This window comes from Cervus elaphus, chromosome 12 (genome assembly GCF_910594005.1).
Source record: "Cervus elaphus chromosome 12, mCerEla1.1, whole genome shotgun sequence".
Lineage (NCBI taxonomy): Eukaryota > Metazoa > Chordata > Mammalia > Artiodactyla > Cervidae > Cervus > Cervus elaphus.
This window is the reverse complement of record NC_057826.1, coordinates 43424864-43452001: the sequence shown is the minus strand read 5'-3', so window position 1 is coordinate 43452001 and position 27138 is coordinate 43424864. Positions and strand designations below refer to the sequence as shown.

Below are 27138 nucleotides of genomic sequence, written 5' to 3'. Positions count from 1 at the left end.
TGGTTCTTTGAAGTCCTTCCCTGCCCTCAGGTAACTTCAGATTCAACACTGCTGTGTGTTGGTGAGAAGTGGACTTTTTGTCATTTAATACCAGAAAGAATTTGAGTAATCATCATAAAACCCAGTCTGTGTTCCTCCTTGCCCGTGTTCATGCAGTAAATTGTTACCAAGAATTAGGCAATCACAAGTAACCCAGCTGCATGACATGCCACGTGAAAAATGACTATAAGTCAGACAGAGACCAGTATATGCCATACAATATCACTTACACGTGAAATCTAAAAACAGAAGCAGATTCATAGAACAAACTAGTGATTGCAGGGTAGGAGGCATGTAGGGTGTTGGGTAAAATAGGTGAAGGCAATTAAGAGGTACAAACTTCCAGTTATAAATAAGTCATAGGGTTGTTATTTATAGCATAGGGAATATAGTCAATAATACTGTAATAACTCTGGTGACAGATTGTAATTAGACATTTTAATGATCATGATCATTTTGTAATGTATAAAAATATCTACTCACAAAAAAAAACCAAAAAAAATATCTACTCACTTTGTTGCATAAATGAAACTAATATAATATTGTATCTCAATATAATTCAATTTTTAAAAGTCTATAGCATATAATGAATGGGATTCTGGAAGGTTCAAGAGCACTTCTTTTAGAAATGGTAGTTCTACATGTGGTTAAGATACCAGACCTGGCACATGACATACTTGATTAACGACAACTCACACAGGGGACTGAGCCTCTGAGAAATAAGCCTGCCTCTGTATGCTAGTTGGAGTAGAGTCCAAAATGAGGATCCCTTTGTCTGGTTTCCTATGACAAACTGATATTCTATAATAACCAGAAACTTTAGTAAAAGTTAATGGAAAGAAAAATGAACCAAGGAACATAAAAGCAGCTCCGCTCACAAGAGCATGTAGTTCTGGTATCGTTCTGGTATCACACACTCTCACCTACCTGCCTCACATATTCCATGTGATGACTTCTCTCCAGGCCCTGTTGGGATGGCCCTAACCAAGGTCCCTGCTGTCCAGGTTCTCAGCCCACACAGAGCATCAGCTTGTTCTCTCTTAGGAGAAATGCACAGGACACTGACTGAGACCTTTCAATCCCAGGGCTGTTTGTCCCACTCCGTTTCTAGTCAAGAGACATTTCACAACTCCTTTGCAGGCAGTGACACCCCATGAGCCAGGTGATGATAAAGCCCAGCCACAGCTAGTTTACCTGCTCTATCTCTGCAAGTATTCTGGGAGGCTTCACTTGGACTAATGAATGACCTCCTGTCAAGGCATTACTGAAACTCTCACAAAACTAAGATAAGAATTTCACCCCAGTACATGAGCAGGAGGCTTGTTTTCTCGCATCCTCACAAATACTGTACCATTAGAAAAATCAAAACAACTCAAAAAGAATTTCAACTGAGAATTAAGAGTTGCCATTCCATAAATATGTATGAATGTCCACCACATGCCAGTTCCATGGATACTAATTTACATACAGAGTTAGTTTTAGGAGAAACCATTCATGGTTGTTTTCACAGTTAGCTTTTTTCTCTTTTGGTGGGGACTCATTGATGGAATTTATTCATGGAACTAAGAGTTTGTTGTTTTTTCCATTTGTTTTTCGTGCTTGCTGACTTGTGATTTTTCAGGATGACAAGGTAATTCTAATTCTTTAATTGTCTAGCAAATATTTCTATTTAATCCTAATTTTTAGTTTGCAAATATCCCCCAATATATGCAGTTGATCCTTTCTGGCCACCAAATCTACTTTGGTATTTACAAATTAATTTCCTGTTTGACCTCTTCCTATTTGAGAAGTCAGTGGTAAAATTATGGATGTCATAGGTTCCTGTCCAGATCACAGAGAGGCCTCCATGACTTTTGAACTCAGAGTCAGCTCTGTGACCCTCAGTGGTAGTAATAGTGGGCCTCCACAACCAGGGAGGAAAACCCTTAACTAAGAAACACAAGCTCTCATTTCTACCATCTGTGGGTTTGTTAGCCAAGGGTGAGGAGGAGCCTGAGGAGCTGAGCACCCCATTCTTGGGAAGGGTGGGATTTTCCTACATGGCGCAACGCTTTCAGAACTTCTGGTTCCTGTCTTGGCAGAAACTTATTGAGCAGTGAGTAAGGAACTTCCTAGAGCTGGTGTTCTAATTCCATACTTACCTGTTTCTTAGCTAAGGTAGACCAGAGGAGGGAAGGACTGGCTACTTTATACCATCTTTCCTTTGGACTGGCTCACTAGATCAACTTATACTAGATCAATTTACTAAAAGTTCAAAACCACATCATATGGATTCTCAGATGTCAGAGAATACATGTAGCATTATTTCATATAGAAACTGGTTCTTTGAGTTATTACTTAAAAGTAAAATTCTGAGTGTGGGGAATTCCCTGGCAGTCTAGTGGTTAGGACTCCATGCTTCCACTTCAGGGGGGCACAGGGTCAATCCATGGTTGCGCAACTAAGATCCCACAAGTCATGCAGCACAGCCAATTTAAAAAAAAAAATCTGAGTAAGGCTTTTTAAGAATAGAAAGATTTTCTGCCTTAATAAAAGAGAAAAAAAGAAATTTTCTATCAAATGTATAGTAAAATATTTATAAAACATAGCTTAAATGCTTTTTAAATGCTATATGTAGTGTTTATATGAAAGATTTTTAAAATTCAGTAGAATATAAATTCTTTATAGCTTTTATCATATTTTAAGTATGAATTTGTAAACTCACAAAAGGACAGCATTAGCATATAAGTGGGATTTTTTTTTTTAAATAAATAGTGGAATTCAAAAGCAAGTATTTATGGGCCTCTTGTTGGCATTAAAGTTACCTTGATCTCTAAGATCACAATATTTGAAGTGTATTCTATTATCTCCACTGTACTGTACTGTGAGACCTGGATTTAGAGCAAGCATTGACTAAAGGATTAGGCATACACTATTTAGACAAATAGAGTGGGCCCATGGATTCTAAAGGGTGTTAGGCTTTAGAGACTATTAGAACAGTTGTTTTTATTGTCTGTTTTTGCCCTGGTTTAGGAGGGATAGAGAGCAACTGAGTAGAAGCAAAATTTTGAAATTATATTGGTTGTCAAGCAGATTAGACAAAAAAAGGAAAAAAAAGGAAGTAAAAATGTTAGCAGAAAAGTCCTTTCTATACAAAATCATTAGTTATTCTGACCTGCCAGATGTTTATTTCAAAAGCTTATATACTATTCCTATACCGTAACAGAGTAAAAAACATCGAATAACAGCACATGGTAGATATTTCCAAGGAGCTATATCCTTCCCATTTATATATATCTAAAGATGTGAGAGAAAACTTTAGTTTTGCTGAAACATATAATCTAAGCACCACTTTTTTTCTACTGAGTTTTTAACAGAAAAATGAGTTTTGTGTCAAACTTTTCATATTTCTTAGGGCGTTTGTTTTGTTATAATCAGTCCAGAAGTAGAAGAAAGAACAGCTTTGTACATTCCATTGACTACTTTCTTGGTGTTCTTGCCTGGTTATTGTTTTAGAGCTATATATAGTGGATGGATAGATAGATAGTTAGATAGAAATAAATATATTTAAAAGTGCATATACAGCATTAGAATAGTAACCAGGCAAGAACACTGATATTTATGTATGTATTTCACACAGCATAAAACACACATGGCCCATCAATGATTTTGTTTACTCTGGAATCGCACCATCTTTGTAGTAGAGTGTTAGGGATTCTCAAGAGAGGGACTGGAGGTGCCTGGTTCTCTTAACTGCCTGTGTGCCACTCTCTGTAGTCACCCTGGGGCTAGGGCAGATGCTCTGGTGGGGCAGGTGTGTTGTGGAACACGTAAACCCCCTATTGTGTTAGAAAGAAAAATGTTACATGTGGTCCAAAGCTTTTGTGTTAACACTTAATGTGGAAATGTCTTTTCCCCTTTAGAACACAATGACAGATTCCACAATACTTTTAGAAGATGTACAAAAAATGAAAGATAAAGGCGAAATAGCACAAGCATATATTGGTTTGAAAGAAACCAACAGGTAAGTTGATCTTTCTTTATTCATTTTGGTTTAATCAAGTTGATCTTTAGTCTTCAAGCTAGCCTCTTGTACAGTGAGTACGAGTGTTTGTGCATTGTTTTGTTAGACATCAGCTGACCTTCAAAACGGATCCAAAGTTTCCAATATATTCCCAGTTAAAATCTCATTTATAAGACAGTAGCATTACTGGTAAGAAATTGAAAGGAAAATGTTCTTTACATCAAGGGAGTATATTTCTGTGTTTTTAGAGCCTTAGCATTGAGAAAGAAAATCAATTACTTACTCTATAGCTTGGACTATCTTGGGTAGTCACTTCCATTTGTTATTCAGGATGGTTATTTGTGAGAAGTTTGTAGGGGCAGCTGCAGCTTTCAATAATTGAAATTTAATGTAAATTGAAATGTAAAGAGAAGTGATGAAGTAGCTGAATCACATCCATGTTGGCCATATAATTCTCGAAGGGTACCATGACTTCCCAGGATGGGACCTTGATATTTGAGACCAAGTTTTTGTCACGTTTCCTAAGGTGTTCTAAGAAAATCCTAACTCTGGTTTTTATCTCATTTACTCTAAACATGAATGAAGTTGTGGATGGCACTTAGCTCAGTCTTAAGAGCCTTGGGTGGGCTGAGAGTGCAGATTTGCACAGTCACTAAATGACTGAACTTTCTCCAAAGCTTTCCCTGTAGATAAGATTATCACTGCTCATTTCTGAAATTCCTCGGCTTTTCTGCCACTCCTGCTTCCCAAAAAACATTCATGCTATTAAACTCTGAACTTAAAAGACTGCGTACTTAAAAGAACTTGGCCAGTGATGATAACAGAGATTATCAGTGTACATCTAGATCTCCTGATGCATAATATCAGAATTGGTATACAGAAATACTTCACAGACTAAAGAATACTGCCATACAAGATATAAGGTATTTACTACCTTCTTTTATGGACAGAGTAGAGAATGCTTATAAAAGTATTTGGTTAAACTTAAATTTTAATTTATGAATGTAAGTTGTAAGCATACCTTATAGCTGAGAATGTGTTAGTGTAAGAAGAGCTATATTAACTTGTTCATCCATCCACTCAGCTATTCAGTCACCAGATATATATTGTATGCCCGTTTCATCCCAAACCATGTGCCAAATACTGGGCAATAGAGCATTAAGCAAGGATTAAGCATTAAGCAAGGTAAATGCAGTGCTTCCCCTCACAGAGTTTATAGAGTGTTGGGGAGATAGCCAAGAGAATTTGGACTTCCCTCCAGTGACAGTGGAAGCTGTTGAAAGATTTTTAGTAGGAGAATGGTATGTTGAGATTGGAAAGCTAGCCCTGGCTTTTATGTTAGAGCATAGACTGTAGTGGAACAAGATTAAAACCAGAAAGACCAGTTAAGAGGTTATTCCCATAATTGAATGACTGATTATAGTGACTTTGGCTTAGTTGGTAGCCATTGGGATTGAAAGAAGTGAGACACTTAGAAAGATACTTAAGAAGATGAGGTGAGCAGCCTTGCAGTTTACTGGACGTGTGGTCAGGGGTGGGGGATCATGAAGGGCAACTCCACAGCATCTGTGGTGGATACGTGGTTGGATATAGTGATTCCATTTCACGACCCTGGGTCTGGGATTTGGGGAACTACAGGAAATTATCAGTAGATTTACAAATATTTAAGAAAGTAGGAAGACATCCAAGAAGAGAACTTCATTTGGCGATTGAAAATGTAGATTGGAACAGGAGAGACCTGTGGGCTGAGATGTAAATATTAAAGTCATCGGCATGTAATAATACAATCGAGACCGTGCAAATAGACCAACTCTCCAGGGAGAGATGGTAAATGGAAAGTGGAAGAGCAATCTATGAAATTCGTTTTATGTAAACATGATGTCAACAACAAAAGTCTAGGGAGAGGAGTAGGATCCTGGGCTCTGTAGTCAGATAGTACCTGCCAAGTATCTAACTTCTAAACCTTGGTGTCTTCTTCTGCAATATGGCAAATGATATACATTGTTGCTAGGAGAACTAAATGAAATAATGCCTGTGGAAGGATGTAAAACAGTGTCTGATACTTGGCAAACACTCAAAATATCATTTTTATGTACTTGTAGAAAAAACCTCTAATCAGTTTCATCATTTTTATTTGTTAATTATACATATTTTTAATAAAATGTGTGACTTTAATAATATAAAAGCAATTTTCCCAGGTCTTAAAATTAATTTTTGACACAAAATTTTTTTTAATTGTATCATAAAAGCTGGGAACTTTGGACATATTTATGTTACTCCTATAAGAACTTTTAAAAGCAATTTTTAAAAATACAAAACTAGATTTTATCAAGCTAAAACAAATTCCTACCCAGAAGACTTAAAACTTCATTTTGAAGTGAATTATGAAGATCGCCACAGGAAGACAGTAGCTTAAATTTTCATTCTATATGTGTATGACTCTTGTGGCTAGTCTCTAACATAATGTGTGACATAAGATCACTCTGCTAGCTGAACAAAATGTTAGAAACAGAACGTCTTTCTCACCTCCTGAGTCATTTATTACTTTGCAGGAAATGTAGCTCTGGATCCTTGATTATTTTGTTTTAAATTGTCCACCTTTACGTGTGATGTTACATATTACTAATTTTAAAAAAAAATATTAACCAAAAATAATTTCTGTGGTAATGTCTTAAAGTCATCTGTAATTAATAAAGACAGTCCTAGTGACTTAATAACATGTTGAAATACCATGTGCTACTGTTGACCATCGCCATCTCATTACCGCCCTGTATCCCTTTGTGTTTTGCATTGTTGTTCCTTTTGCATGGAAGATCATCTGCTATGGATTGCCATGAGTTGAATGAGGATGGAGAGCTGTTGCTGGTTTATGAAGGGTTAAAACAAGCCAACAGGTTATACTTGTCTCCTCAAAATGGAATGTTATTAATTTGTTGTTTTTCTTACTAACAGTGGCCTCCTGACTTTAACTTCTGTATTTCTTATACACTGTCTTCCTGGGTAGATTTCAGACACTAAAATTTGTGAATATCTCACTAAGAGTGGAAGAAAACCCAAACCTCTCAACTAGAGCCCAAACAACTGTAGGAAAGATTAATACATATTACTTAGTGGTTTCTTGTTTGGAATCATGACCAATTCAAAGGATATCTGAGCCTGGGCAATATAGCTACATTCTCATATAATATCATCATGCTGCCTAACAGCAGTATTAAGTACATGACTTGGCATTCAGTGTGGTTATTGTCAAATTCAGATTTGTGAAACAGCAAATCAGGAGGGTTTCCTGTACAGCTATAGTTCAAAATAATTACCCAAACTCATCATGTTAAACATGTTTAGGAGAAAGCAAATAAAATTGAAACCACAGAACCTTTCTAACATAGACACTCATCTCCTCTAGAGATACTTGTTTCTTAAAGTCTTGAAAATACTGGGTTTTTTTGGTCCTAAAAATACTGTTTTTATGTCTTAAAAATACTGTTTTAGTGATTAATTTTTAAACTACTTAATAGACTTTTGTTCAAGGAGCTTCTACTTATTCTGCTTTTTTCTTATCACACACTGTTGTCATTAACTTTGTGGTGTTATTGGTTCAGATTCTTTGCAAATTTCATAATCCCCAAAATATTTTTAGTCTGTTGTTTACTCTTTGCTTATAATAGTATCAGTAAGTTTTGCCCAGCATTTGCTAACCAAGGGGATTGGAATAAAAACAGCTTTTCTTTCTTCCTGTTAGTTAGTTCCTATCTATAACTTTGTCTTGTCTTTGGAAAGGGAGTGAATGTAGAATGGGGGTGTCTGGTAGAGGGAGGTTGCCAGTTGGCTCTGGTATTCTCTGGCCAGGGCCCTAGTCCATGGCACAGCTGACCTGTATGTTTGCTCAGGGAAGCTCAAGAACTACTCTGTTGGTCCCACTAATAGTGATCTTCCAAAACCATATCTTGTTAGGATTCTCTTACTGATAAGGAAGGTTATAGGGGAAAAGAAGATGACAAAGTTAAAATATAAACAAAATTTCAGAACTCTGTCTGCATTTGGGTAAATCTGTATGTATTTCAGAATAGCACCCTAGTCTTTCTTCCCTTCAGAGATAAAAGTAAAAGTGGGACCCTGGTCACAACCCCCTGCCTGGAATTAGTAATGCTGCAGGTCTTCAAGGCAGATTTAATTAAAGTGGGCATTTGTAATCTTGCCCTCCACAGTGATTGTTTTGTGGCAAAGGCATTATAGTAATACTAATTTTGCCAACTTAAGTGCTACTTTAAATTAATGTTACTGCAAATGTAGTAAGCCGGGTTAAGTTGTTTTAGTCATAATTTCCTATGAAGCTTTCAAAGGAGTAAAATTCTGCTGTTTTTCAGGGCCTCTGAGAACTTTGTATTTGTAGCAGGGTCCTCAATTCAGAAAGACAGATATGTGAGTGCATTCATTTTGTTTCTGGCTCCATCTGAGTTTCTAGACTCTAATCAAGCCAGAAGCTACACAGACACTACAGAGTTCCCATTTTTCTGCCTTTGCAAGTGAGCGCAAAGCCTCACATCCACCAGGTAGGGACTCAGATGTACCTCCCTTTCCTCCCTGTGTGGCTTCTCCGCAGGCTCCTGGAGTCCCAGCTGCAGTCTCAGAAGAGGAGCCATGAGAACGAGGCTGAAGCTCTCCGCGGGGAAATCCAGAGCCTGAAGGAGGAGAACAACCGGCAGCAGCAGCTGCTGGCCCAGAACCTACAGCTGCCCCCAGAGGCCCGCATTGAGGCCAGCCTGCAGCACGAGATCACTCGGCTCACCAATGAGAACCTGGTAAGGACAGCAGAGCAGCCCCCATGGCTTTTGGAGCAAAACCTCCTTCCTGGCTGGGAAAGATGCCGTTCACTGCCCCACTCTTGTGACCCTCTTTCTCTAGCCCAGACACAGTAAGGAAAATACAACTATGTTGGTAAAAGTGAAAAAGGTGTGTGCTCAGGTGGTTTGTCACAGAAGGCTCGGGCACCTCTCAGCCCCTCAGCCCTCACTTGGAGGGTGTGGAAGATACTGGCCCACTGTGTGCTGGGGTCTCGATATCCTTGAGAACTCCGCTTCCTCCGCTGCAGCTGCAGTCTTTGCCATCCAGGAGGTTGCGTGGTTGTCACAACCTTTGGTCCCCAGGCACCACTGAGGCCCTCCCAGCCCCTTCTCAGGCAGACAGCAGGGTTAGAGTTAGTCAGGGCGCAGATGGCAGAACCAAAGAGGTCTGTAGGTTGACCTTGGTTGGAACTCCAGGATCAAGGAGAAACATCAGGATTCAAGTTTCTGCATTCTTGATTCTTTTTAATAGAATTCAGACAGTGAGTGGAGAGATTTTTTTTCCCTTGCCAGATAGATTCTGAGTGATGGCACAAAGTTGTCCTTCTTTCTTTTATAGAAAATATTTTCCAAAATATTTCTTTCTCAGTCACAAAATAACTTTTATTACAGATTTCTACTTAGGTTTGATAAACATATTTATTAAATTAAAAGTCGTTGAAAAGTTATATTTCCTTTTTTTTTCTTTTTCTTTTGGTGGGTGGTGGTGGGGCTTTGCCACACAGCTTACAGGGTCTCAGTTCCCTGACCAGGGAACATTTCTATATAAAATCTATACTGAAGTGTCGGGCTGGTTTTTAGAAAAGCTGTTTAGGCCTAATGGTAATTGTTTCTTTAATTCAGAATTTTAATAACTTGTAATAAAATAGTTTGGATTTTCTCTGAAGATTTAACAACCTGAATTATCCATTAGTGATCATTTGCATTACAGATAGTTTTCTAGTGTCACCTGTTCAACCATCTTTTATATTAGTTGAAAGCAAAACCCAAAGGTATTCTTTTCCCAGTCTGTCCTTCCTTCTGAGGACAGCATGCTGGTGAGACTATGGGAATGGGAGAGATGGGTGAGGGACTTAAAGTCTAGACTCTTTCCAAAGTGCCTGAAATATCACTGATTTGTGGGGGAAGATCTGAATCATGAACTATTTCAAGATGTCATTTTATTACTCACAAGTATATTGTTGTTTAAACTAACAGTGCTTCAGTGCTTAAGAATTGATAAATTACTCAATAACATAATAATGATTAATTAGCATATAAATTCTGTGCTTTTAAATCATTATCTTAAAATACAAGGTGAAACCATGAAATAAAGATGCTTCTGGGTGGTAGATTCTCAGAGTTGTTTTGCTAAGTTGGTTAAGCATTTCCCTTGCAATCTTGTGTGCATTATTACTTTTCTTTTTGATTTTGTATAACTGATACAAAAATAAATCAATCCCTTCCATATTCTAAACTGGTGAAACCTAGTTTGTATTTTAGGAAAGCTCTGTAGGTTCATAGGCTTCTCCTGCCTCACTGATTGCTAATTCAGGAGAATGGATTCAGACTTAAAGGGGATGATGCAGTTTTTCGCTGTCATTAGAGTGTCTTAGTTTTGCATTTCTGTAGGAAGCACTTGGGCAGAATATTAAAGTACCGGTGGGCCTAGGCTTTGTGTTCTTCGAAACTCTACCCTAAAAACCCTTCCCACCCACCTACCCCACAAACACAAACACAGAGATGACTATTCTGCCTCCTCTAGTGAGCAAACTTCACAGGTTGCCCCAAGCTGCCCTTCAGAGAAGGAAGGCACACAGCTTCTGCCCAGTCTTTCCAACATCAAACAAGAGCTCCAACTTTGCCCGTGTTCTCACTTGTGTTTGAATTGCCTTCCCCACTCTTGCTGCTGCTGCTGGCAGCAGAGAAAGTGCAGCAGCCTAGGAGCAGGTCTGAGGAGTGAGATACCAGCCTTGTCTAGGGAATATGGACCACAGCTGTTTACCTGCTAACATCGCCTGTTTCCTCTGAGCATGTGAAGATGTATTTGTGGATATAGAATCACCTGTACTAGAAAAATTAGAGGGCAATGACAGATGTCAAATCAGAGCCTTTTGTGTCTATATATATAGATTCCTTATCTGTGTTTTAAAATATTTTAAAATTGATTTTGCTGAGAGGTAGCATTCCCCTCAAAGACACAGAGAAAAACGAATGTCCATTGTGCCTGTTTTTTCAGTATTTTGAGGAATTATATGCAGATGACCCTAAGAAGTATCAATCATATCGGATTTCACTTTACAAACGGATGATTGTATGTAAAAGAGTGCTTCTCTGTCATCTTCCTCACTGTTTCTAGCCCTCTATAAGCGAAGAGCACTCTGCCTGCCCTTCCTGGGAGGTCTCTTCAGAAACTTTCACAAAACCTGTTTCTCCCCACAGCTGTCTTTTAGCCAGTGATGTCGCCTCTGTCAGTGTCCTGCGTCCATTGTCACCTTTGGTTTGTTATTAACACTAGGCTTACAGTGTGATGGAAGCAAAATATGATTTGAAAGGTAAAGTAAAAATCCAAGAAGCACAACTAAACACTTTGAAATGTTAACAACTGTTCCTTTTGAATCATTGGTCTAATATCTAAAAACCAGCCCTGTCTAAATTGGGAAAAGAATGAATACTTGTATTTATAAACACCTTTTAAAATCCACAACCTGAATAACAACCACAAACCTCTTAAATCATTGCTTTATTTCCGCTTGAAGCTCCTGGTTTGCTGTTGCCCACTTTTCTTCTTAATTGTTGATCGTTTGACTCTGTCTGTCATTTGAAAGAATTCTTGATTAGGAAGCCACGTATCACACCTTTTTTTTTTAAACCCTACTTGTGAATGTACTGCTTTTGTTTTCTCTTTTTGCACAAATCATATAGAATTATCCCCTTTTTTCCCTATAAGCAAAATTATATTTTGCAATTATAAATTATATTATTATATTAGATAATATAATCTCTATGGGTGTGTTAGAGATTTCTATGGGTGTGTTAGAGATTTCTATGGGTGTGTTATCTAACTGCCACTTAGTCTATCAACTACTCTATACTGTTCTTTGTGGTTATTTTTTAACTTACCTTTTAATTCCCGAAACCTCTTAACTTTTTTTAAGTTACAGGACTAGTTTTAACCTCTCCAAAGGGTGGAACTCATAGAGACAGTGCTTCACACACTTCAGTCAGTTAGTTCAGTCACTCAGTCGTGTCCAACTCTTTGCAACCCCATGAATCGCAGCACGCCAGGCCTCCCTGTCCATCACCAACTCCCGGAGTTTACTCAAACTCATGCCCATCGAGTCAGTGATGCCATCCAACCATCTCATCCTCTGTCGTCCCCTTCTCCTCCTGCCCCCAATCCCTCCCAGCATCAGGGTCTTTTCCAATGAGTCAACTCTTTGCATGAGGTGGCCAAAGTACTGGAGTTTCAGCTTCAGCATCAGTCCTTCCAATGAACACCCAGCACTGATCTCCTTTAAGATGGACTGGTTGGATCTCCTTGCAGTCCAAGGGACTCTCAAGAGTCTTCTCCAACACCACAGTTCAAAAGCATCAATTCTTCAGCGCTCAGCTTTCTTCATAGTCCAACTCTCAAATCCATACATGACCACTGGAAAAACAATAGCCTTGATCAGACAGACCTTTGTTGGCAAAGTAATGTCTCTTCTTTATAATATGCTATCTAGGTTGGTCATAACTTTCCTTCCAAGGAGTAAGCGTCTTTTAATTTCATGGCTGCAGTCACCATCTGCAGTGATTAGGTGTCAGTTAAAAGCCCCTAAGTTCAACCATCCTTAAAACTTCACACAAAACTGTGCATTCATCAAAATCTACCTTGCTTATTCCCCCTTTAAATGAAAAACTTTCTACTGAGATAGCAGTACGTTTCATGAGCATTTAATTGTTTTGCCCCCACGGAGTCTACTGGAGTCTACTCGCCCCACAGTGAGCCTGCTGTCCATCACGCTGTAAGGAGTTATTGCACTGTGTATTTTAACATTTGCTTTATTATAGCTGCCTTTCCTATCGCCTCCTGGTTTTAGCCAGGTGGGGCTCCACCAATGAGCTTTTATGGAGCTTTTATGTAAAACTAACTTTTTATGTAAAGCTAAGTACTGTTTCTGTAACTTTATGTCTGCTTCCCTTCTCTGCATTTTAGATGGCTTATTTTGATCTTTTTGTTATATTTCTCATTTTGATCTTTAGGATTTGATGGAACAACTCGAAAAACAAGATAAGACTGTCCGGAAACTGAAAAAACAACTGAAAGTATTTGCCAAAAAAATTGGTGAACTAGAAGGTATTTAAACATGTTTTTATGACAATTGCTGAACCTTGGTTTTATATACTATACTAGTGGCTTAAGAGTGTGGCTCAATGTGTGTGTGAATATTAGGGACAATAACAAAAATGACTTTCAGCAAACCTGGCCTCCGTGGAGTGGAAATTTTCATTGCTAAGTGGGGAGAAATGTTCTTTTCATGGTAGTACTAACTTACAAAGAGAGAATTCATTCAATAAATATCTAATGGCTATCTTCTATATGCCAGGTACTGTGCTAGGCAGTATTGCATATCAGTTAAGAGCATGAATTCTGTAGCCAAGTTTCTTGGGTTTAAATATCGGCTCTTCCACTGTTAGTCATCTGATATTGGGCAAGTTACTGAACCTGTCTATTCCTCAGTATTCCCACCTGTTAAATGGGAATGATAGGGCTATCTACCTGACATGGTTTGTAATGATTAAATTAATTAATATGTGGCATGAATTTAGTATGGTTCCTGACACAGTAAATGCTATCTACAGCTTATTTTTATTACTGTTATTCTTAGTATTAGGGATACTAAGATGAGTAAGACAGAGTCTGTGTCCTCAAAGAACTATGGAGAACAAAAAGAGAAGTAAATAAGAAAAAATGAATTGTAGTTATAAAGGAGATTCTATAAAACAAGATTTATATCTGATGATGATGGGAAAACACCTTGAGAAAGAATCAGTTTTTTTTATACACAAACGATTCTTGTGGGTGAGTGTTTGTTCCTTCAGTAAGCAGGTGCCAGGGATGTAGCAGTGAACAGGGCTAAAGCCACATTGTAAGCTTATTCCAGCGACGATCTCATTGTTCTAGAGATTTTGAGCCCCTCTTTGGAATTGCCTTCAGACCTATGCAAGCTATTACCATTTTGACCAGAAATGATACTGTGCAGTCTGACTACCCATCTATTCTGTCATTGTCACTGAATAATTTTTGCTCTGCTCAAAGGGTAAACATTCCCCATCACTGGGAATGTTCAAAAGAATCTGCCGTGATTGACTGTCTGGCTTTCATTCCTCCAACATGCCAGGCCTGCCATAACTCTTCCATCTGTTTGATCTTCCCGCTTCTCTTAGTCAAGGCCTGCTTATCCTTTGCAACCAGAGTTATATGTCACATGCTCAAGAGCAGCCTTTCCTGATCATCCAGACAGACCCTATGGCTGTACCCTCTGTGGTACCACAGTTCACCTCCCACCTTTATGGTTTTCAATGTCATGTTTTTAGCAAATTTTCTGTCTGATTACTGGCTTCCTCAATGGATTGTGATCTTTTTGAGCATGGTGACCATCTCTTATTTCCCCTTGTTTTCACAGCACCTAGCATATTGTCTGACCTGTCATAATCATTCCATTAATGTTTGTTGAATGTGTAAGTAAGTGTCAGAAATATTTAGAACAGCAACATGGATATTTATTTTGAAGAGGATAATATTCCCTCCCATGTACAAATACTGAAATATTTGTTTAGATGTCAGATAGATTACTTTATAGTCATGTTTTATTATATAATCCTTTAGCATTATCTGTTCCATCTATTAAAATTTTGAACCTCCAAATCACATACATGGGCTGTAATGTCTATTGGCAGAACTTTAGAAAATCTTTATTCAGAGAACCTTTCTGCACTTAACTCTGCATTAATTATATCATGAGATGATAATTAGACAGCAGACTATCTGCTTAAAAGAAACTGATTTTAAGGGTATTAACTTGTAAAATTATTTTTTAAGCTCCTAAAGATTCATTTACCATATGTTAGTAACTTCTGATAAATAGAAGAATCACTTATTTTACATTTTTACTTAGCTTTCTTTGATATATATATTTTTACTTAAAGGGATAGCTGAGAATATTTTGTGATGTTAGTGATTTTAAGCCATTATCAATTAGAATTCAACCTTATCAGTTAAACTATCCTACCAATTATATTCTTAAATATATAAGGACATTTGAGAAGGCAATTCATAGATTAAACAAAAAAGACATGATAGTCTAAAAACTGAGATAAATGATACACGTCTACAGAATAAGATGAAATTGGCTTATGCGTCTTGAGCACTTACTGAATGCGGTGTCCTTCCCCTCCCCAAGGCAGAGCATAAAGGCTACAAGCTCTTCCCACACCTTTGTCTCCTGTTGTCTTATCCCCACAGTGTGTAGAAAACACTGATAACTTTGTATAGCAAAGCACCTTCTAATAGCTAAAAGTTTTCTTATTTTTTCTAAATATATAATAATATACTTAAATTCTTCTGGTTGAAAATAGCAAGACTTACCTCCTCCTATGGGCTCCACTTAATTAGAGAGACAATGTTAGATACCTTCTAAGACTTTTTTTAATGCCAACATACCTAATTTTAGCAGAAATTATATATCTAAATCAAGAGTGTTTCAAAGTTTGATGTGCTTTGTGCTATATTTTACCAGGAGTGGGTGTTCTATCTCAAGTTTCATAAAGTCAGGGAATTTAGACCTAAAAGAATTCTAGAAATCAGTTAATTACTTCATAGGAGAATGGAGCTGAGGCCCAGAAACGGTGACTTCCAAAGTCTCAGCCACTTAGTAGCCAAAGTGGAGCTAGAATCCATGCCTTCTGAGGACCACTGACTCCTCTCCTTTGTGTTGTATTTCTCAACAGACTCTTTCTTCTTACAGTAATTCATTTGACTGTCTCAGTTAAACCTGAGATCAAGATCTTCCCTGTACCAAAAGTGAGTGGGAGAAAATCTTCCAATTTCCTTTCTTTTCCTAGGATAAAAAGGTTCAGGAATGTTTTTCTCTCAAGTATAAATAATCTAAATGATAGAAATAGGTATTGCTTCAGATCTTTTAGAAAGATGTCTGTATTAGATGGAGCATTGGGCTAAATGACCCCCAGCATCCCTTGAGTCTTTAAAAACCGTGTGGTATTCTGGCTTCTCTCTTTCAGGTTTTATATTTTCCTGATACTACATAAGGGTTGACATTTTAATTAATATATAATTTGTTAAATAAATCAAGATTATGTTGAGCTGATATCTATATTTTATCTGTGAGTTTTTGTAAAGACTCTAATCTCTGACAAGAATTCAAAGACAGAGAAAATTTTAATGAAAATATGGCAAATTTTATCTCTGGCATTTTTGTACAGAACCAAAAATATCTTCTTTAGAGATATGTGAAAGGAAAGTGAAGCTTTCTTTTAAAACATGTAATCTCTTAGTTAAAATAGTCACTATATTTCACAAATTCTGAGGCGCACAATTTTTCACATTTTAACATCTCTGAAATTATGATGTCTCTTATAGCAGTTGTTAGGTTGTAATTTAATTGGCAGTATTTTTCCTTCCTTGGTGTTATATAAAATAATACTATATGTCATAATCAAATATGATAAAATCAAATATGATAAAACATTTAAAACATTTTGAGTTATTCAGAATCCACATATGCGCATTTGTTGATAAACTTAATATCAATACGTTGAATCTGTTTCCTTCCAGTTTCCCCTCATAGAATTGTTCCTGTGGCTCAAAGCAACTAGTTCATAGATGGCAGGGATTCTATTATTTTGCTTTACATACAGAGCATATACAGGAGCTGTGAGGGCCATTGTATGCTGATTCTGACATCCCCCTGGTATTGTGTTTAAACTGTCTCCAGAAATAATTTATGTAAAACTACATAGCTTGAATCTCATATCTCTTGTGAAGATGCATGCATTTTTCCGTCAGTCCTGTGGTTCCAGACTGTATCATACATCTGAAACACTAGGTTATGGGAGGTGGCCACAGCCCTGATTTGTCCAGTTACAGTATGATCACTCTTTAGATATCATAATGTTGATAGATGGTGGTGATTTTCAGCGCTGATAGCCCCGATGTGTGATGCCGCAGCGTGAGGTGGACAAGGTGTCACCAGGCTCTCTGCCACACGGGCAAGAGCGCTGGCAGGTACTGCTGTTCTCTGTGATAACCTTGTGTGTGGAACTGGCTTCCCAGAACTAACACAGGAAATTGCCCAGAGTGACAGGAGAAGCACTATACCTTGTGGACTCAGCAAGATAGAACTTTCTAATGCATCTGATCTGCATTTTGTTTGCCAACAGTCTCTGAACTCAAACTTAATCTGCGCTTAAATAGATGTCTTAACTGCTCCTCTTCTTATAGATAAGAGAATTAAAAATGTGCTTGCTAGCATATAGCTCCACAAACACCTTGTAACTCACGTTACCTTGCATTTCCCAGATGAAATGAAATTGGAGACTTTTCTTTTAACCCCAAGTTCTTTTCTCACAGCTGCCATCAACAATAGTGATTATTTTTAACATCTGAAAGGGTTGTTCACCAGTGGTTGTACCTTTTTGGTTGCAACTTTGTGGTAGAATTTTTAACACTTTACTAAAAACAAACAAAAAAATGAATAAATTTAGGAAATTATTTTAATATTAAATACAGAGGCTTCCCCAGGTGGCTCAGTGGTAAAGAATCCTCCTGGTAGTGCGGGAGATATGGGTTCAATCCCTGGATCTGGAAGATCCCTTGGAAAAGGAAATGGCAACCCACTCCAGTATTCTTGCTTGGAAAATCCCATGAACAGAGGAGCCTGGCAGGCTATAGTCCATGGGGTCACAAAGAGTCAAACACAACTGAGCACACACACACACAAACATATTAAATACAGGTTGTTTTATCTGCTCATGGTGTCTTTGGGAATGAGGGGTGCCTCTATAGAATATTGAATTTCCTTCTATGAATTAAAGTCTAAATATATTTAGACACTTATGATTGATACTGGTTAGTTAACTAATAAGTTCAGCCACGTACTTTGGGGACATTTAATCTTATTACAAAATAAAATGTATCACAAAAAGATGCTTTTGAATCAAGTAAGATTCTTAATGTTGATAGTAGTAAGTACTAGTTGTTGTCAGTGACATTAACGTATAAATTTATCATCTATCCATCCAGTTTTACCAAAAAAAAATCACTTAAAGAAGGGGCAATTAAGTGGCAAATATGGCAAGTTTCTGTTGTTACAGAGTTCATTTAAAATTAATAGGAACATGAAACCACTCATCTTTTCTACCTGGAAAACATTTTCCTTCTTTTTGTTTCTAATAAAGTGGGCCAGATGGAGAACATATCGCCAGGACAGATCATTGATGAACCCATTCGTCCAGTCAACATTCCCAGGAAAGAAAAGGATTTCCAAGGAATGCTGGAATACAAGAAGGAGGATGAGCAAAAACTTGTGAAGAATCTGATTCTGGGCAAGTATTTCCTGTGTGAGATGAAAGGTCTTTCTGGTACGTGTCAGTGGTGGGAGAGACTAGTCACTCGTTTATTAAATATTCACACTGGTTTCTTTGGTCAGCCTTGCATGCTGTGTGCAGTACTGCCGCGGCATTCTGACCCCATCGTGGCTGTCCGTCACCCTACAGGGACGCCGGCCAGGACTGCCTGTTAGGGTCACGTGAGGCCTTCTCAGCTCCTGTTGCCCGTTACAGGAAGCTTTTGAGAAGTGTTGATGTATGTTCCCCCCTGCAGACTAATTACATCAGAATGTCTAGAGGAAAGAACTTAGCCATGTCCCTAGTTCTTTTTTTTCTCTCTCAAGGGCTTCTGACGTGTAGCTAGCTGCAGTTGAGCACCCCTGCCCTAGGCCATTTAAGTCCCTCAATTTCTCTTGTTCCTTACTTCCCTAGGAAGGTATATAACTAAATATGTCAGGAAAAACAGTTTATTAGTAGGGAAGGAACAGAATTAAGGAAAAGATTCCAGCAGTGGAAAGAGAGGACTGACTGGACAATGGAGATGGGAATAGAAGAAGCCCTTTAGAGCAGCAGAAGGCCTTTGAGTCTGGTTTTGAGCCCATTGGCTCTGCAAGAAGACTTTTTAGGGGAGCATGGGAAATAGTTCAGGAGTGTATGCAGCCCATAAGTTGTGAGCTCAAAACACTACAAGCCTCTCCTTTCAGCCTTTGCAGAGCATTCCTACCCCCAGGTGCCAGGGTGGCAGCAGTGTGATTGGCAGTGGTTTAATGTTCCTAGAGTTCGTGGTGTTAAACTTAGAACTATATATAGATGCAGAGGTGCTTAAGTTTCAGTGTGATCTTCATTTTGAAAAAATGGTAAGAAGCCACTGGTTTTTTTTTTTTTTTTAAGCCACTGGTTTTTAAGCATAGAATTAAAAAAGATTTCATCTGTTCAATAATCATTTGGGGCATTCCTACCGTGTGCTAAGCATTTTCTAGGTATTGGGTAATAAACAAAGTCTCTATTCTCAAAGAGTTTATATTCCATGGGGTAGGGGGAGGTAGATAAAAACAAATAAGGGGTGCTTGCTTCGTCAGCACATATTCTAAAATTGGAACAATACAGATAAGATTAGCATGGCCCCTGCGCAAGGATGACACGCAAATTCGTGAAGCATTCCATATTTTTTAATAGATCTAAAGATAGGGCCAAAGATCTAAACAAACATTTCTCCAAAGAAGACATACAGATGGCTAACAAACACATGAAAAGATGCTCAACATCACTCATTATCAGAGAAATGCAAATCAAAACCTCAATGAGGTACCATTACACGCCAGTCAGAATGGCTGCTATCCAAAAGTCTACAAGCAATAAATGCTGGAGAGGGTGTGGAAAAAAGGGAACCCTCTTACACTGTTGGTGGGAATGCAAACTAGTACAGCCTCTATGGAGAACAGTGTGGAGATTCCTTAAAAAACTGGAAATAGAACCGCCATATGACCCAGCAATCCCACTCCTGGGCATACACACTGAGGAAACTAGATCTGAAAGAGACACTTGTACCCCAGTGTTCATCACAGCACTGTTTATAATAGCCAGGACATGGAAGCAACCTAGATGCCCATCAGCAGATGAATGGATAAGAAAGCTGTGGTACATATACACCATGGAATATTACTCAGCCATTAAAAAGAATTCATTTGAATCAGTTCTAATGAGATGGATGAAACTGGAGCCCATTATACACAGTGAAGTAAGCCAGAAAGATAAAGACCAATACAGTATACTAACGCATATATATGGAATTTAAAAAGATGATAATGATAACCCTATATACAAAACAGAAAAAGAGACATAGATGTACAGAACAGACTTTTGAACTCTGTGGGAGAAGGCGAGGGTGGGATGTTCCTAGAGAACAGTATTGAAACAAGTATACTGTCAAGGGTGAAACAGATCACCAGCCCAGGTTGGATGCATGAGCCAAGTGCTCAGGGCTGGTGCACTGGGAAGACCCAGAGGGATGGGATGGGGAGGGAGGTGGGAGGGGGGATCAGGATGGGGAACACATGTAAATCCATGGCTGATTCATGTCAGTGTATGCAAAAACCACACACACAAAAAATAAATAAATAAAATAAAATAAAAAATAAAAAAAACAAAACAAATAAGGGAGTGAGAAAGATAAACAAGGAAGGCAGGTGTATGAATTTATATAAAGTTGTTAGGAAGGGCCTCTTTGACAAGGTGATCTCCTTTGGACAGAGACCAAAGGAAGTAAGGAAGCAAGTCCTGCTGATAGCTGAGGAAAGAACATTGCAGACAGAAAGCCTTGGGGTGGGCACATGCCTGGCGTCTTCAACCCAGCAACAAGGAGACGCAGTTAATGGGGGAGCACAGTGAGCTGGAAAGGGGAGCAGGCCAGATCACACAGCCATGGTGAGGATTTCGGGTTTACAAATGAGTGAGATGAGAAGCTACTTGGAAGATTTTCATAACAAGAGTGACATGATCTGACTACATTTTCTTATAGAATTACTCTGGTTGTTGTGTGGAAACTGTACTACTGAGGATCGAGGGGTGAGTCAGGGAGACCAGTTGGGAAGCTCTCACTGGGATCCAGGAGAAGATGGTGGTGGCCTAGACTAGGGGAGCTGGTAGAGAAGTAACAGGATTATTCTGGACATGTCTTATGTGTAGAGCCAACAGGATTTGTTGATGGATTAGATGTGTGATGTGAGAAAAGGAAAGAAGACAAAGATGATGACAAGGTTTGTATCCTGAGAAACTAGAAGGCAGAGACTGCCACTTACTGAGATGGGACAGCTCCTGGAAGAGCAGGTTCCATGGGGGATGGGATTTGAGGGACAGGCCTGAGCAGAGATGTCAAAAGCCACTTGTTCCGTGAGCCTAGATTCAAAGGAAAAGTCAGGGCAGGAGATAGACATTTGAGAATTGTCATTGTGTAAGCAACTAATATTCTCATGTCCCTACAGTCAAGAAATCCTCTACTCTAAAATATGCTTTTTTAAAAACATGACCTATTAACGCCGAATGATTGAACTATTACATGAGAACTGTGCCTTTATATCTCCAAAAGCATTCCTTATGAAGACTTTCAAAGTTATATAAGACTGTTTTTCCTCTTTTCTTTTTTAGAACTGAAGCCACGTGGTGTAGCTGTCAATTTGATTCCAGGGTTACCAGCGTATATCCTGTTTATGTGTGTTCGACATGCTGACTACCTGAATGATGATCAGAAAGTAAGGTCGTTGCTAACATCAACAATTAACAGCATCAAAAAAGTATTAAAGGTTAGTTAATGTTCAACAGATTTCTCGTAATGAATATTAATGATGACAGGGTCTATACAGAGGTTATTTTTCCATCCTTAGACATGAGCTAAGTTGCCAGTATGGCCACATTTTAGTCTTAACTGGTACCTTCCATTATAGGAAATATTCATTATGTAATGTGTCTGTGTGCTTTCTTTCAAAACAGGGCTCACATTGAACAATAATAAAAATTAATTCAATATACTTACATTTAGTTGTGAAGTAAACGAAGTTTCTTCATAGAAATAGTCTGCTTTGAGGTCTGTCTCAGAACTGAATTAAAAATACTTAATGAAGTTCATATATACAGGGAATATGATGCTATAGTTAAAATAGGTATTAAAAATGTTTAGGAATACCTAGCCCATTCATATAAAAAGCTGTCTGATATTTAAAATTTTTAAAAATATTTAAAATTCTCTTCTGACTTTTCTTCCCATTATTCTCCAGCTCACCCCATAATTTTCCTTGTTACCTGAAATGCCTGGTTTCATGTGAGCAGCAGCACATAGATACTAATCAGAGAGGAAACACTTGGAAAAGGCAGCGAAGTTACATAATAGAACAGAAAGCCCTACATAACTCAGTAATCACTGAGTCACGTTGCATAATCATCCTTTTGACAACCTAGAAAAACAGTGAACGTTATTCTTAGTTTTAACCATTTTTCAGTGCACAGTTCTGTGGCATTAAGTACATTCATATTGTTGTATAACCATCACTATCATCATCTCCAGAACTTTTTCATCTTCTCCAACTGAAACTCTGTACCCATTAAACACTCTCCCCCAGCCCCTGGTCATAACTTTTAGTGACGGTTCTCAATCCCTACTGCACAGATACTCTGTGCGGTTACATTCTACAGTGATTACTGAAGTGTTGAGTTTCTGAATATTTTAACATTAAAAAATTGATGAATGTCTTCTGAATGGAGCTCATGTAATTTTTAGTATATTGATGGTATATTGCATTTATTAGACTATGAATTTTACTACTTCTCAAGTTAACACCTATGAAGATAGCAAAACCAAATCACGAAGTTTTCTCCCTCTCATCTTAATTACAAGAAGAAATTTATCTAATTTGACTAATTATTGTACCAGATTGTTTAAAGATTTAAAATGAGTAGATACTTGGGACTTCCCTGGTGGTTAAGACTTCCACTTTCCAATGGTTAAGACTTTGCCTTCCAATGCAGGGGGTGTGGGTTTGATCCCTGGTCAGGGACCGAAGATCCCACATGCCTTGTTGTAGGAAAACCAAAACATAAAATAGAAACAATACTGTAATGAATTCAATAAAGACTTTAGAAAAAATTAAAATATTTAAAAAATGTAAAAAGTGTAGATTCTTGAACATAACACTCTTTTAGAATATCCTTTTTTTAAATTGAAGTACATTTGTCTCGTGTCCTGTTTTGATTTAGAGCTCCTGTTTGACATGTGGCCCAGTACTGATGAAAAGCCACACTGTCCAGTGCTCTGCACAGGGCTCCCTTCATCCCATGTCTGATTCGCTCCTCAGAAATTGTATCTTAATCACTGACAAGATTTTTAACCTAATCTGGGTTTTAGTGCTTCACAGTGTTTGTGATTCTCTTTTGTACTTTTAGTCCTTTCTTATTCCCTTCAGTAACCCCCAGGGAAGTAAGTTTGGGTAAGCAAGACTTGGTGAATTGTTTTCTGACTAAAGGGACTACTAAGCTATTATCAACGGAATGAATGGGCATCACTTTCTAATGGCAAGAAAACAGATGCCAAGCAAGGTAACAACTAATGAATTCAGTGGTTGAATTCTGTAGCAGCAACATGAGGCTTTACAACTGTAATGTGATTGATTTTTATAATTGTTGTTAATGATAAGTGAAGGAAACGGTCCTTCTAGTATCTATTCAGTTATTTCAGGCTTTTGTTTCCATAAGGAAAAAACTAATTTAGGCTTATTCTCTCTTTTAGAAAAGAGGCGATGATTTTGAAACCGTCTCCTTTTGGCTTTCTAACACATGCCGATTTTTGCACTGTTTGAAGCAGTACAGTGGAGAAGAGGTGAGAAAACCTTGATTACAAAACCAGCATGCTATACTTTCTCTGAACTTTTTAAAGAAAAAATTTAAAGCACAAAATGTTTAGTCATTTGTTAATTTAGAAACCTGAATTCAGAAGTGACTTGACAGTTTATAGTTCTATTTGACATTCATTATTTATGAAACTGACTTGGGAATTGGCATAGTTTCTTCCCTCTGATAGCTTGTATTATGAGAAAGCACAGCAGAAATAAAATGAGCATTGGTCATTGAATAATTATCACACTGAAACTTTTTGTTAAGATGTGAAAATGGGGTTTTCAAGGATTGATACCTTGAGCTGTTCAAAGAAATGAATCAATTTTAGCTTTCTGTAGTACATTAAAAGTGATCATGTTAAAAGCTATCTCAAGATTTTTCCAAAAATATGTTTTGCTTTTGCTTATAGTGATGTGTTCATCAGTTAGTTGATAGACTTCCTGTTTCAAAACTACATATTTATAATTATTTATTAATGGCTACATAGTATATTGGAGAAGGAAATGGCAACCCACTCCAGTAATCTTGCCTGGAGAATTCCATGAACAGAGGAGCCTGGCAGGCTACAGTCCATGGGGTTGCAAAGAGTCACGCATGACTGAGCAACTATCACATAGTATATATCAGACAGCACTCACTATATATTACATTGTTTAATTCTTACATCTCTGTGAGGTAGGAATTCTAACCCAGTTTTACAGATGAGGAAACTAAGACTCAAAGAAGTTCATCACTTTGCCCATGCCTTCTCAGCCATAAGGAGCTGAGCTAGGATTTTGGGTCTGCCCACCTTCAAGAGCTGTGCCCATAAATGCTGCCTTTCATGCCTCCCCATCCTTTGCTGTCAGGACAGGCAGAGAAGCTGAGCAGTGGCCACTTTCTCAGCACTCACAGGCTTGGAGCAGAAGACTGTCCTGACAAATGACGGGAAATACAGTATGAATAAGACATGGCCCCTGAGCAGGTGGGACTGACAGACCAGAATCCTCCAGAGGGCCTGTTAACTGTCCTGTCAGTCCCCAGTTCTAGACCATGTTGTCAAGTAAGTTGTAGAGAGGCAGATGCTTGAGTGTGGCCAGAATCCATCAAAAGTACCTGCCTGTACAGTTGGCTTTCCGTGTTACCACATACCATCAAAAGATTCCGTTCTAAGCTTGGACTGCGAAGCCTGTATGAATACCATAAAATATAATAAAGGAAAATTTTTTATTTATTCACCAGTCTCTGTAGAAATGACCAATTTTAAGAAAATTATGTATGTCCTTCAGGTACAGAATTTATAAACAAGACTCTATTTAATGAACTGAAGTTAAGAGATTGGTACTTTACATAATTTAGTGTTTGGCAGTAAACCAGCTATTTCATAAGTGAAAACACTCATTAGTTTTTTTTTTTCAAATTGAGTTCCCCTATCTTATTTCATTGACATTGCTGGTAGAAAGGCTTAAATGCTAGACTGCCAAGTTTAGATATTATTCAAATGCTGGTAAGAAGTGGAAGCAGGGACATAATAGAAACAAACACACAAAATTTGGGAAGGATTATCCTGGCACTTATGTGGAGGCTGGATGGGAACTCTTAGGAGAAAGGTAAAAAAGAGCATGAGGATGTTGATCAAATGAGAGAGTTAAACAGACAGGAGACATTTTATTTCATGTATGTCATTAACTCTGTATTATGGCTCTAGGGCTTTATGAAACACAACACCTCTCGCCAAAATGAACACTGCCTCACCAATTTTGACTTGGCTGAGTACCGGCAGGTGCTCAGTGACTTGGCAATTCAGATCTACCAGCAGCTTGTGCGGGTGTTAGAGAACATCCTTCAGCCAATGATTGGTAAGTCCCGGGCATTGCTGACGTCCAGGTCTGTCTCGTGGCACTTGTATCAGAGCATGTATTCATATGGGGAAGGTAAAGTAGTAAGACTCAGTCTCAAAATTAGCTGAGGAATCTCAGAACCACAGCCGTGACTAACTGGGGCACATCAAAATCCCTGCTTCTACGTGATGGAAATGGCAGGACTATTAATAGTTTCCCTCTCTAACGTGTAATGCCTCTCTCTTAAGATTGGGTTATGCTTTATATCCAGCAACAGACCTCAAACCTTGTCCACTTTTCAAAAACAAAAATACTTGAAACTTTCATCAAGGGCACTACTGCAGAGAACTTTCTAGGGACCCAACTAAAACTAAAGAGACTGAGAAGGGTTTGCAGATTACCTGATAGGCTATAGTAACAGGGCTGGGAAGGTACCGTGGCAGCAAAAACAGGTCTCAGACACTCCATGCTGAGTTGTTCATCTCATGGCCCCTGTGGAATCGTTAAAGGCAATTTGGTTTAAAGTTGCAGTTTCTCATTGGATGAGCAACTGATCAGTGTGTGTGTCTATGTATATGAGATTCCATGTACCTCTCTTTATTTGTGTGCACTCACTCTGGGTATGTATGTACATATCATGCTACCTATATTCCTTTGAAAAGTGTAGCAGGTGTGAAATTGGAATTAGGGGGCATGTAAAAATTGCAGGTTGCTGATTTTGTGCGAAGCTGTTGAGGGAAGCTCAGGTCAAGGAAGGGCCCAGCTCTCCAGCCCCATGTGACTGCCCTCTCCCAAGACCACTGCCTGGCTCCTCCTTTTCTTACTACTTGATTTGTTTGCTTCTGAGGTTCGATACTACTGGAAAATACTTATCTTCTCCCTAATTGCCTCTCTCTTAAAAACCTCTCTCTCTAAAACCCTCCCAAGAAACTACACATGTGCTATTAAGACTATTGTTTCATATTTTAGAAAATAATCCATTAAAATTTCATAGTAAATTTTTACATTTAAGGATAATTCTTTCATTAAAGTTTAAAATCCAGATGCCCTTTTACTTGTACTTCCTTTTCCCTCTATTTTGATGCTCAAGTCATTTTCCTAAGTTATGTGTGTGTATGTGTGCATGTGCGTGTGTTTGCATCAAAATCTTCTTCTCTGACGTACGAACTTCTCCTTTAGTCTCCGGAATGCTGGAGCATGAAACCATTCAGGGTGTCTCTGGGGTGAAGCCCACAGGGCTAAGAAAGCGAACCTCCAGCATCGCTGACGAGGGTACCTACACACTGGACTCCATCCTGAGACAGCTCAACTCCTTCCACTCGGTCATGTGTCAGCACGGCATGGACCCCGAATTGATCAAGCAGGTGGTCAAGCAGATGTTCTACATCGTGGGGGCCGTCACCCTGAACAACCTCCTCTTGCGGAAGGACATGTGCTCCTGGAGTAAAGGCATGCAGATCAG

General features: G+C 38.4%; 1 protein-coding gene and 1 non-coding gene across 9 annotated transcripts in view; both read left to right on the top strand.

Annotated features, from left to right (window-relative positions):
* MYO5A (myosin VA) overlaps positions 1–27138 on the top strand; it is a 199843-nt gene that overhangs the window by 162517 nt on the left and 10188 nt on the right. The window contains exons 29-39 of one of the 8 annotated variants that reach the window (XM_043918816.1): positions 1661–1669; positions 3942–4042; positions 6856–6936; positions 8643–8841; positions 11102–11176; positions 13111–13204; positions 18325–18471; positions 21619–21773; positions 23750–23839; positions 25544–25694; positions 26856–27138. In XM_043918816.1, coding sequence (XP_043774751.1) covers positions 1661–1669; positions 3942–4042; positions 6856–6936; positions 8643–8841; positions 11102–11176; positions 13111–13204; positions 18325–18471; positions 21619–21773; positions 23750–23839; positions 25544–25694; positions 26856–27138 — 1385 coding nt within the window. The remainder of the gene's footprint in view (positions 1–1660; positions 1670–3941; positions 4043–6855; positions 6937–8642; positions 8842–11101; positions 11177–13110; positions 13205–18324; positions 18472–21618; positions 21774–23749; positions 23840–25543; positions 25695–26855) is intronic. The other 7 variants (XM_043918818.1, XM_043918817.1, XM_043918819.1 and 4 more) reach the window with 7 other exon arrangements.
* LOC122705948 lies at positions 19538–19644 on the top strand. Its single transcript, XR_006344218.1, has one exon. It is a non-coding gene; the product is annotated as a U6 spliceosomal RNA (small nuclear RNA).